The sequence below is a fragment of the Pseudochaenichthys georgianus genome, chromosome 17 (assembly GCF_902827115.2).
Source record: "Pseudochaenichthys georgianus chromosome 17, fPseGeo1.2, whole genome shotgun sequence".
NCBI classification, from domain to species: domain Eukaryota; kingdom Metazoa; phylum Chordata; class Actinopteri; order Perciformes; family Channichthyidae; genus Pseudochaenichthys; species Pseudochaenichthys georgianus.
In genome coordinates, this window is record NC_047519.1 from 6,597,918 (window position 1) to 6,611,118 (window position 13,201).

The 13,201-nt window shown below is 39.8% G+C and overlaps 1 protein-coding gene across 1 annotated transcript in view; it reads left to right on the plus strand.

The window, feature by feature from the left end:
* The first annotated feature begins 2,935 nt into the window (after positions 1-2,935).
* LOC117462150 (cadherin-18-like) overlaps positions 2,936-13,201 on the plus strand; it is a 173,189-nt gene continuing 162,923 nt past the window's right edge. The window contains exon 1 of the mRNA XM_071206380.1: positions 2,936-3,205. Within this exon, the coding sequence (XP_071062481.1) occupies positions 2,936-3,205 (270 nt within the window). The remainder of the gene's footprint in view (positions 3,206-13,201) is intronic.

Here is a 13,201-nt window from a genome sequence, read left to right on the forward strand (position 1 = left end):
GTGTGTGTGTGTGTGTGTGTGTGTGTGTGTGTGTGTGTGTGTGTGTGTGTGTGTGTGTGTGTGTGTGTGTGTGTGTGTGTGTGTGTGTGTGTGTGTGTGTGTGTGTGTGTGTGTGTGTGTGTGTGTGTGTGTGTGTGTGTGTGTGTGTGTGTGTGTGTGTGTGTGTGTGTGTGTGTGTGTTGGAGCTATGTGCAACTCAAGGGATATTATGCTCGAACGGGAGCTGCCTGGACGCTGCAATCATGTTGCACTATCCGAGCTGAGTGTGCTGACTTCTCCTACAATGTCCCACTGTCTGGCTGCCTGCATAAAGTCAAGTGCTCGGCGCAGTTGTGGCGAAATGTCGCTCCTCTGTTTTCATTTAAACAGCTCCTTATATCCGTTAGCGCAGCTAGCTAGCACCAGATGCTAACAACAACAATGCACGTAAGGTCTCTCTCTCGCTCGCTCGGGCCACACATACACACACCCTCCCGGTCCTCCAGATGGCCAGTCGGTGCCTGCCGGTGAGCGTGGAAGTGTGGTCTGCCACAAGCGGGCGGCAGGAGCGGGGCTGTCAGCATCAGCTTGTAGATGGTATTTTAAACTCGATGCGCTCTGAAACTACGGGGCGTTAATTTTTTTTTGCGTTAGCGCGTTATTAACGCGTTAACTTGACAGCCCTAATATATATATATATAGAGAGAAAGCGTTTTTATGTTTCTGGAAGTAAAACGAAGCAGCAGAAAATATAGGTCTGTGAAGTATTTTGTGTAACAAGAAGAACTAAATAAATGCAACGGCCTCCAAAGAAGAGCTCGCCTCTCTCCTATGTCATTAGTATGACTTTTATCTCATAATTATGACTTTTTATCTCATACTTTCAACTTTTTTTATCTCATAACTATGACTTTTTATGGGGATCTTTTTTTTTTTAAGTGGTGGAAATGGGCTTCCAGAGATTATACTAAATGATTTACAAATGAACACCACTGCATATTTAGAACTGTTACACATGCTGATGTAACGCAAATGTTTCCAACTTGGGATCAATAAAGTATATCATATCTTAAGATGATCGATGGCTACTGCCATGTTTGCTAAATTCGCCTCTGAACCTTGACAAGTGCATGTTTCAGGCTTATCAATTAACAACAGGAGGGGTCACAGACATAAGACTAGCTGTTAAATAAAGCTCTTCTGACCTTAGCTGGCATGTGGGTATATAATGCTGCCCATTATGGGCGCAAGCATTTTTCACCCATTTATTAATTATATGTTTTAAATGTGAGTGTTTCCTATCCCTTAATCCTCCAGGAATGTACACAGTTTAATATGGGCAACTTCTTATTATGGGAAATATGAAAACGTCTTTTAAAACTACAATTCCCAGTAGAGACGTGCCATAGAGAACATGTTGCGAAACACAATAGCCAGCATGTGTAGTTCTGGGGGGGAGGGGGGGACGGGGTGAATATAATTCATTCTAACAAGATTGTGTATTTACACAAGGCCAGTTACCCTTAGCTGACCTACTGGATCATGTGTCCTCTTCACACCCTACCTGCTAAACCCTTCTCTCTCCAGTTGTTTACACACAGCATCTATTGCACGACATGTTGAAATGTACTTTGACAAGCAAAACTTTTTGCTTGTCAAAGATGTCATCCTTTTCAAGCTGCCAACCAGCATTAAGCTAAAAGAATAACATGCCTAAGAATGTCAACAACTTGTCTTATACCCAACCGATTGTTTGTTGAAAGAAACTTTGCTGTTTTCTGGTACTTGAAGGCCTTTGTTCATGGATTTCCCTTTCTCTGTTTCAGGAAGTGCACACCTTTGATGAGCCTTCAATACAACAACCAGCTTTTGAAATGTTGCTTTTAATATGAAAAAAAGGGACTTCAGCTTTTGGAAAGAGTGGATATTAAATTGTTGAGGATTACCATGGACTTTACTACAAGTATATGGACTGGGTGTATCTATTAACCCTTTAAACATTGGTTCTCACCTGTTGGATCAATGGTGGAGGGAAGAAAAATACAACATCTTAAGAAACATCTCTTTTCCTTACAAAGTTAAACATCAAGATCAAGATTATGGATTTATTTTTTTTATTTTTTTGGAGGGAACTGTACAAAATGAATATTTTGAGCGGACCACATGGACACTCCAGGCTACTCCACACTTTCCAACGGACTGTACACCTGTGCATTTGAGTGTATTGTGGGTGTGCTTTTTTTTTTCGCCCACAGTGTTTGATGCATTGAAAGTGAGAGGGGACAATTTTCCTGACCGTTCTTTCTTTACAATGAGAGTTCCAGTCGGTTGGTCTGCAATTTCCTGTCTTTGTCGTCTGGTCTTCCTCTGTGTTGTCGCACAGAGTTCTTATGGTACCCGTGTTGATTTGAGCCCTAACACTAACCCCAACCCAAGCCTGTTCCCTTATCCACGGCTAAAGTCAACACCTGAACCAACCCTTTTGCCTAGCTCCAGTTCTGAAAAAAGCATTTCTCCACTGAATCCCCGTCCACTCTTGAGCTCACTCAAAGATCTCCAGAGCAAGTCACAGGTAAAGCCAAGGCTTGACACCATGTCCTTTCTCAGTGACAACCATAGGGCCAACACAAACGTTCCACTAGCAATCCCCCCGGACACATCAACGTCAAACAGTAGACCCACGCTACAGGATGCATCCAGAGAACAGAGTTCTAATTCAAGGCAGGGGTTGGTAGACAATTCAAATTCTAATCAATTGGAAAGAAATTATTTAAACGTTCCCAAGAAATCTTCAAAATTCATCCCTAAAACCAATACAAAACCAAGGCTTGGATTACTGTCGCAGTCAACGCCAAAAGCATTCTCCAACTTTAAGGTAGTAACTAATAATTCTCAGTCATTTCTCAACACTACTTTATTGTCTAGTCTTCATCAAAAGTCTGACTTGTCTGGTACAATGAACCCGAGAACCTACTACAATGCCAGTCCAGCTTCATTGTCCAATCCTAAATCGGAATCTAGACATTCACAAGTAAATACAAATGCCAAATCCGACCCCAAGGTCTCATTCACAAACTCAAGAGGATCAATCAGAGTAAAGAAGAACGAGACCAAGGTATTGGAGAACGACAAGGATTCCAAACTTCGGCCCAAGAAAAGCTGGATCTGGAACCAGTTTTTTGTTCTGGAAGAACACATCGGACCTGAACCTCAGTACGTTGGAAAGGTAAGAAGTCTTTAAAGTTGTTCTTCCAATTCAGTTAAAAGGTCCACAAAATCCACTTTGTGTTCCCAAACCTCTTCCCTAAAGTTGGTCCTTGTTTAATGTATTTTTTGATGGAGAAACTACTTGATCGATGACCTGAACTTGCTTTTTCATGTCTTGAAATCATTAATAACCTGGGAACAAAATGCAAACTCTTCTGTCTGTGTGTGCAGTTACAATCGTGTTAAGCCCTAGCTGTTCTGTGACCCTGCAATGAGCTTTTTCAGCATTCAAAATGCAGTTGTTGAAAGTACATTTATTTAAATGCGCTTTTTTATTTGTATTCCTCTCACTGTGCTTTTCGGGTGGAGTCCCCAAACACAGACATTTCAAATCCTCACAGCCAAGCAACCGGACATTAATTTGCAACCTAACACTGTTCTCTCTTGTTTCTCGAAATTATAAACAGCATTTCTAGAGAAAGGCTAGAAGTTTTCTGTTTTGTGATGTTCGGTTCAAAAGAGATGTCAATCATCAAAATCGACCAATGGGTTCCAGAGAAACGACAAATACACTCATTTCCACCCAAATGACCCCAGAGGTGTTTTTTTTTGCTAAGCCTCTCTAAAAAGGTCAAATGTCACTTGTTTTGCATCAATCTTGATACAGGGTACTTATTATATGTTATAGTTTGGATTCCTAAAGCTTTTAGTCTACTATCCCATCATTCAAGGGTGGTTCAAGTCGTGGTTTATTTTTGGACGGACACTATCATTTACTTTTTTTTAATATGTTCAATCTGAATTTACTTTAAAATAAAAACATCTATATTGATTCTGACTTTTCTACATCCAACTCACAGGTTTATCATTGCTTTGAGAAAAAAGATTATTAATTTAACCCTTTTAGAAGGGAAGATAAAGTCATTTGTTCTGGGAATGTCATTTTCGAGCCTGAGACCTGAAAAACAGGCTTGAGGCTTAACAGGTTAATAAACAAGAAGACAGTTTGAAAGGGGAGTGATTTGTAAAATATCCATAAAGAAAAAGAAAATCTGTTTACAGTTCTGTTTCATATGGATGTTGAGAGATGTATCCATAGATCTCTTAATTTTGCTCTCAAAGTGCACCAGATTGATGCTTTTAACTTCCACATTTAAAAAAAATCTTCTGTATGTAGACGGAAAGAAAGAGAGGTTATTACACAGAGCAGTCTCCTCCTCTTTTTGAAATATTTAATCGACTTTAACTAACACATTGTAGCCTTTAGAGGTCTGAAGAGGTCAGTTTATGTCTGTGTAGCATGAAGAAGCTTCTTCTGTAAAAACACACACCATGGTTCCTAAAGGAGGTCGGCTGCATGTCTTCATGATGAACACGATTCTCTGTTGACTTTAACTATAAGTGCATGTGAGTGCATTCTGTCAGTGAGGATTCCCTCCTTTACCTGCTGCCTGTCCGATAGCTGCTGTTTAATAATGCACTTCCTGTATGTTTGGAATAGATGTAAGGGAGTTGGCAGCCTGCCAAGCAACTATTGAGTTATCCTTGAAAAGTGAAAGCATAAATAATACAGAAGTACACATTCTACATCTGGAGTTTGGGATTTCAGTTGGAAATGCATGAATATAAAAATAATCGGGTTTATCCTCAACTCTTATAAACATAAAAACAATGTAACGTCAGCTGTGGATGAATAAACATTACACAATACTGCCTGTGCTGCAGCACCTCTTATTTAGTATGTAGCTGATTTAAGCTGGAAATCCAACAGGGTGAGCAGGATCCTAACGTGAAGTTTGAATTAGGTGTTAAGTTGCTGTTTAAGAAGCTAGAGCCCAAGGTTGTGCGGGCAGAAGAAGATAGTTCACTAACATGGAGAAGATCAGGTGCAGGACAATTATCATCATGCTACTATCACAGAACAGCCTCACCTCTGTGTGTGTCTTAACAGTGCGGGGCCTAAAGTGGTCGACCAGTCCAATGTCCAGTTGGGATGCATGAGTGCGATGAGGCTGATGTAATGTGCTCTGACGGAGACTTTCCGTGACATTGACACAGCACTCTTCATGAAGGTGAGGACTTGATCCTGGGGGCTTTTAGGGAGTATGTGTGTGTTAGTGTGTGAGGGTTATGTTATGTGGCTGGCTCACTGATGTGCTTAAGGTGCAAAGAAGCACACATGGAGACAGCGCTGGTGAGCACACGCACTCAGAGCTCCCGGGGGGGGGGGGCACTGAGTCCCTGCACGGTCCTGTGACAGCCCAGCTTTTTCTCTCTGTGATGAAGCCTCGCTTTCTATTGATCGCTCTGAGCAGAACAACAGGGAGATGGGAGTGCACACTCTGAGAACAGATGCACACACAAACGCATATACTGTGCATCGACGCTGACGGATGGAGAGACCTGTTCTGCTTGGCGGTAGAAAAGCACAGGCGAGGTAATAAAGAAATGCCAATGTAAAAATAGGACTTAGAGGTAACATTTGAAGCAACTTTGGGAGAAAAGGGGAGCAAGATGAAGGGAGGTATTTGAACCCAAGCCCTTACCATAACCCTAACAATAAGCCAGCTAAATATCTATAACTATGGCATCAAATTAGAACAACAGATTGCATCTAATGAAACCTTCTAAGAAAATGATGACTACTCTGAAAAAATGTAAAATCACACATAACTGGAGGTTAGCTTAAAGCAAACATATTAAGTTTAAATGAACAATTCTTTAGGTTCAACATAATATTATCACTTCCAACTAACCGAATACAATTATGTGTAATTTGTTGACATAGTACAATTAATTAAATGCAATGTTTCAGTGCACAAAACAAATCCCTTCACTTCCAAATTATTGCCCCACCTGACAACGACAATGACTTTTGAGGCAAACTCAATAACCACTTCCTATTGATAAAAGGTGGGTGAGCTAGTGCGTGCCAAGCCCAGTTACTTTTCAAATTGTTGCATGGGGTTATGTATCACACCTCAGTGGGGCTGTCCCTGGGCCACTTTCCAGGTGCTAATGGCCAACTGATTGCCCATGGGCAAAGTAAAAGGCTAGAGGTGGCTTGAGGCGGAGTCAAAGGTCTTCATCTGTGCTAAACTGGCTTAAGGCAGGGAGAATGGTGCAGCAATTTCTCATTCACTGAAGAATGATGTAAAAATAGAAATGTACAACAACCGACAGTCAAACTATCATACTCTCCTCGATTTCTGGACAGAGGATGAATAAAAAACAAGATTAAAATCACCTTTATTTATCCTCAAGGCGAAATGCAGTTCTTCACTCTGGTGTTATTTAACAATTACACAAATAGGCCCGACACACACATACCAATGCACTTACAGGACCTATAGAAATGCACTAATGGAGCGGCGTCGGAGTGAAGAGGCTGCCAGTGTTTCAGTGCCTGGGAGAATTTGGGGTCCGGTGCCTTGTTCAAGGACACCTTGTTCAGTCCCCAGGAGGTGAACTAGAACCTCTGCAACTACCAGGCCACACTTCGTATTTTTGATCTGATAGGGACTTCAACCGGCAACCTTTTGGGCCCCAGCCAAGTCTCTATGACTAAACTAAACTGTGTTTAAACTGCCAGCAGTATCTGTAAAAGTGTTATAAGGTTTTCATAAGGTTATCAATATTCAGAGTATTACAGTATATGATGGAAGGCCCCCCCTCAGTTTGGAGATACAGACAGGATTATGGATCATCAGCATATCAGGTGCTGGTGACGGAGGCAGCAGCAAAATGTAATTTAGCACCTATATTTTCTTTTAGGAACGCTATATTAAGAGTCATTTCACAGCTTTATTTAAAATTACATTCTTCACAAGTGGGATTGTTTAAAAAATCTGGATACAAAACATGTCATGTAAACTGTATTCTCTTACAGTTACATTAAATTAGACGTAATTAGACAGCTTTTACAATTCTGAAATTGGGGATTACTAACAGGATTACAATGTTAGTAAAAAACAAAAAGAGCAAGTAGTGTTTGTTGTAAAAGGATCAGATGTTTTCTCTTCTCTGTAAGCTGTACTGTTCTACTGTTAACCCTCCCTACCCGGCCTGACAGGTACCACAGTGACTCTAAGTTCTCCTCTTTAGAGCTAAATGAGAGATAGATGGTTTCATATTCAAATGTATGAATACAAATGACATCCTGTGGTCTTTGAGTGTAAAGGTTAGCAATGGCGACTGGTGTCAGCAGAAGGTAACTCAAACAATAATTCCAAAAAATTGCAAATAAATGCAAAGAAAATACATCTTAAAATATATTTTAAGATCATGTTTAATCATCTGATTTGTCTATACATTGCTGTTTTAGTCTGTGTTCTTCTAATTAGTGTCTACAGTGTGCCTATTGAGCCGTTTTGAGCGACGTGGGTCAAGCCCCGAGCCCTCTCTCTCACTGTCTAAGTGAATGGTTGCTGTAAACTCAAATAAAACTCCAAACATCTTTCATTGTGTGTCAAAGCTCTTTTAGTTTTAAACCTGATGTTTATAAGCTTCTTAGTTTTTGCAACGGTCTGTAAATATACACAACTTTATAATAAAATGCACACATTTACCTTTTTCTAGACTAAACACAGGTATGATCCTAAGTTAAAAACATATGAGGTTATAATGAGGTTGTTAACATCGCAGTTTATCAGTAGATGTTTGCTGGAACTACTTGTAAACAGTGTGTTTACTGACGGACACACACAGCGTGACTCCGGTCAGGTAGAGACCGGTCTCAAGTCAGCACCGCTGCAGACTCGCTGTTTGAGGGCTTGATAGCCCACTCCCCCTCCACACTCGTTGCTTTGGAACAGCCCTCAATATGGCGGACCCTCCGCGTGAACGCGCAAACGGAGGGGTAGGGTGTAGGGGTAGGGTGTAGGGGTAGGGTGTAGGGGGCGGTTTGGGAATGGGCCGAAGTCAATACTAAAAGGAACAGCAGAAGAAGACAGACAGGAAGTCAATACTAAAAGGAACAGCAGAAGAAGACAGACAGGAAGTCAATACTAAAAGGAACAGCAGAAAAAGACAGACAGGAAGTCAATACTAACAGGAACAGCAGAAGAAGACAAACAGACAGGAAGGCCCAATCCCAAACCACTCCCTCGACCCTACCCCTCCGTGACGGAGTGAACTCCGTCTGTAGCCACACTCGCAGCTCAACGAGGCTCCCTCCTGTCAGATGGAGGGAGTAAATACAGCAGCAAGCTTTTGGGACGGCCTCCCCTCTCTCCGGCAGAAACAGGATTCCCCTCACTGTCAAATGATTACACAGTGATATCTGCAATACTCATCCACTAAATAACATCAGTTTATCCTTGTTAATTACACAATATTGATTGGTTTAAATTGTATACAATGCTTTTGTGTTTTTAACCTTCGATTCAGAGAAACAAAGTTTTTTCGGAATTTAGACACTACAGTTTCCAAAGACACTACACTACCCAGAATCCCCAGCTATCGTTTGGGACTACAACATCCGCCTTGCTTTACAAACCCCGTGATTAGTCCTCAAGCCCTGTGATTGGATGTTGGAGTGGCTGTGCGACAAGGTTACGCCGAGTGTCAAACAGCTCTTTGAAATGGAATGGAACCACGCCAGACTATCCAAAACTGGAATTGGACAGATCCAGCCCCCCCCCCCCCCCCCCCCCCCCCCCCTATGGCACGTCTCTTTATAAGACGTTTTCGTATTTCCCACAATTAGAAGTTGCCAGTATTAAACTGTGCACACCCTGGAGGTTTAGGGGATACGAAACACAGTGGTGTCATAAGGTCAGAAGAGCTTTATTTAACAGCTGGTCTTATGTCTGTGACCCCTCCTGTTGTTCATTGATAAGCCTGAAGCATGCACTTGTCAAGGTTCAGAGGCACATTTTGCAAATATGGAAGTAGCCATCGATCATCTTAAAATAAGATAAGATATACTTTATTGATCCCAAGTTGGGAAATGTTTTTGTTACAGCAGCATACTACTTTGTTCTACTCCACTACAATTCAGAGGTTAACCTGGTATTTTTACTCTACTACATTTATTTGAGTTACTTTGCAGATTCTGATTAATGATGTGAAATATAAACAACCCTTAAATCAGACTTTAGTTACACCTGAGTCAAATTCAGGGAAGGTGATTATCAAGTGCCAAAATAAACAATATATTGGACGTTAAGTACTTTGTCAGACTTCATATTTATTTGTGGATAACCAACGTTTTTTTCTTATTCAAAAGAAGACCTTAACTTAAAGTATTCTTTAATGTTTGAATAAAGCCTTATTAGTTTGTCTGTTTTGCACATCCTCCTGTTAATATCTTTGGACGTCCTGCACTAAACTGTTTTATTGTAGAGATCACTACAGTATCTTCTAGATATTTTCAATTTTGTATGTAGGCTACTCTTAATATTTAAATGTTTTCATCAAATAAAACTTATTCAACAACAAAATTCAATAACGTGCTTTAACCACTAGGCGGTGCGAGTTAAAAAACCAGTGGTGTAGTTAATAAAACATAATAATATCAAACATAATATGACTATTAACTTTATTGTGAAATTAAAACAGAACGGTAAAGGAAAATACAGTTTCAGTCTCTCGATTTGAAGCTTATGCATTGTACCATGAACTTGTATAGACCTGTAACAGTCAACTGCATGAGGAGTTGGAAAGGTAGTTCAGAAAATCAGTAATATCTTTAAAAACGACAAAAAAATCCCTTTCTATCAGCTGTGCACCGTTATGGTGTAAATATAACCTATCTACCAATTGGATCAAATATAAAAGTCAGCCGAATTAGTGTTGATACTGCAAGGAGACGTATTGTGTGAAAAGAAATGGAAGATGTTGTTTAATTGTTGATATATTTATGATCCACGTCACATATTCAGTGTTGGCGGCATCTCTTCCAGTTTGTCAAAAGGTCTTCTGATCAGGGCTCTATAAATAAATATCTACAGCAGATATGTAATATTTAATGCAGCTGAACCGTGTATTATAATGCCGTTATGTGATGACTTTCAAAGAGAAAAGCAAGAACACTCGGAATAAAGTATTGTTTTATTTAAAACAAATGTTTTTCCGATTTCATATCACATAAACACCATATCCCAACGTGCATTGCGGCGTGATTTTAGCCTATCAAAACCTCTGAAAAAAGAAAGGTGTCTCTCAGAATCGAAAGAGAAAAATCTATGGGAAAAACACAAAAGCATTGTACACTTTAAATCAATAAATGTCGTATAATTAACAAGATGTTTTTTAGTTGATGAGTACTGCAGAGATCACTGTTAAATCATTTGATCATTGGTTTTATTATGAAAACGTCGAGACCGGAAATACTGTTTTTAACCCGTAACTTTACATGAAGGCTGCCGTATACCTCAAATCATCTTCGTAATATCTATCAAACAATAGATCCTACATATCGACTGGACGTGGATTCTAAAAGTACAATATACACTTCTCGCTAGAAATCTAATCAAAAAGCGTTTTAATGGCCAAACTATTCTACAATTTAGGATTTTACAGAGAGAGTTATTTGTGAATAAACGACCATCTGTAACGTTTGCATTCAACGGGAGCACTAGAGGGCGAAAACTTTAAAACGTAATTATAGGACGTATTAAGCGCTTGAACAAACGACATATTTGGTCGTAATAAGGGCCTGAACAATCGGCCCATTTGATCGTATGAGTTGGAGGACTTGTTGTGCCAAACACATGCAAATGAAGAAAGATATTCACCAACTTGACAAAACATGCACATTGTTACTCAAAGAGTAAAGCGCTTAATAAAGAAAAACGCTGCAAATAAATTAACATCAAACACTGTGGGGTATTGAATTAACCTTTGTCCAGGGTTTAAACTTTAGAGGGTTACTTTAATAATGTATTCAATCAATTCAGTAATAAGTAACCTATAAAAGTAACCTGAGTACTGTGTTACTTTAGGATTACCTGAATATCAAATGCAATGCAAATAAATACAAGAGAAAATAAATATAAATAGGTATTTTCAAAGATTGTTTTTACTTAAGTGTTTTATGTAACGGTAGAGAAACATGTAACCATAGAAAAGCAGAAACCAAGATATTTAGGATAAAAAAAAAATCCTTTTTTTTGGCAAGCCTACAGCAAACACAGTATTTTGGTTTAATAAATCAGTTGTCCACCTACTCCATTTAAAATAAGAAGAATTAAGGCAGCTTAAATGAATACCACAAAGAAAATGCATGCAGTACGTCTACCTATATACAGATCTGTATTTTAAAATATATTTTAACATCATTGTAATCCGGCAATTAATCCGCATTTTTTAGAACTGTTGCAGTAATCGTATTACGCTTTACAGTCACTTTTTTTTGTATCCCGATTACTGGTTACTTTTAAGGGATGGAGAATAATCCCTCTGGGGCTCTTTGGAGCCTTTTAAACATAACACTGTCCCTTGCAATTAGAGCGCAGTTATATCTGTAAAACATATATTGTTATTAAAAAATTAAAGGTTGCGCACTGATCTAAGCTTGGCTGATTCTGGTTCTCCACTAAGCTACTGTGTTTCCAATAAAAAATGGCATGACCCCTTATTATTTTGCAGAGTCAGAACACATCATTAAGTATACAAGTCATTCCTCTGGACACCAAAACAATGTGATAGTTTTTAATTTTTGTATTGTAGTGTATGACTTCTACTCAGAGGTGGGGACTCGAGTCAGACTCGAGTCGCATATTTTTTGACTTGAGACTTGCTTGACTAACATTGATAAAAGACTTGACTTGACTTTGACTTGGTATTCATGACTTGAGACTTGACTTAAGCTTGAGATAGATGACTTGAAAGGACTTGACTGTTTAAAATTAAATATTTGCGTTTGTTTTTGTAGTGAGATATTACGTTTAGTTTTTTCGAAAAACGTGATTATAGCGCCGTGAGAGTCTCAGTTAACATGGCAGCGGCTAGCTTTACTCCAAAAATAGTGAAGTTTGGATTCAAGCATTATGTTGTCGATGACGGTAATAAGAAGAGAACAGCGGTATGCAGGGTCTGCAGCATAAAGATCAGTGACACAACCACCACGACATCCAACTTCATTCGTCACTACAAAAAAAAACACAGAAAGTTGCGTGCATGTGTTGTGTTAGCTAGAATGCTAACGTTAAGTTTAAGCTACGTTAGACTTGGTTTCAAATCGATTAATAATAATAACTCCTTGCATTTATTATAGCGCTTTTCCAGTGCTCAAAGCGCTTTACAGATACACTTTACACATATTTTATATACATGCAATGGTCACTGTGGACAATACCCACAGGAGCAAGTTCAGGTGAAGTGTCTTGCCCAAGGACACAACGGCTTTACAGACGCAGCAGCGGCGGGTTTCACCCCTTGATCTGATGATCATTGCACAGCGCACTGCGCCACACCGTCCATCTTCACGCCTCGAAGTCATCGAGGCACTTTTACAAGTACACATTAGTATTATACATGTACTGTGGACAATACCCACAGGAGCAAATCCGGGTGAAGTGTCCAAGGACACAACGGCCTGACGCAGTGGCGGCAGGAGCGGGTTTCGAACTCGAGTTCCCCAGCACCCCCCTTGATCTGATGATCAGATGCACAGACCACTGCGCTACCCGTCCCGATTAAGCATTGCAAAGAGAAGACAACGGTAAATGAACACTAGAACCTCCAAGGGATTCATTTTTACTAACCCTGATAGTGACAGGCTGTCAGGAGAGGGAGAGAGAGGAAAAGAGATGCCTCGTTTATTTCCCCTGTGTTATTATCAGAAGTTACTGTACACTTTTGAATAATGTAGTTCATCTGTTTAAATGTTTTAATTATGTTGTTTTTGTTTGTAGAAGTGCATCATTCCTTGATTTATTGTAAAATGAATCTGAACTTTTTGATCTGTTATGATCATCCACACTCTGCAGCTTTGGGGACAGAGCCTTCTCAGTGGCAGCTCCTAGGCTCTGGAATTCCCTCCCCCAAGATCTCTGCCCTTTCACACCAA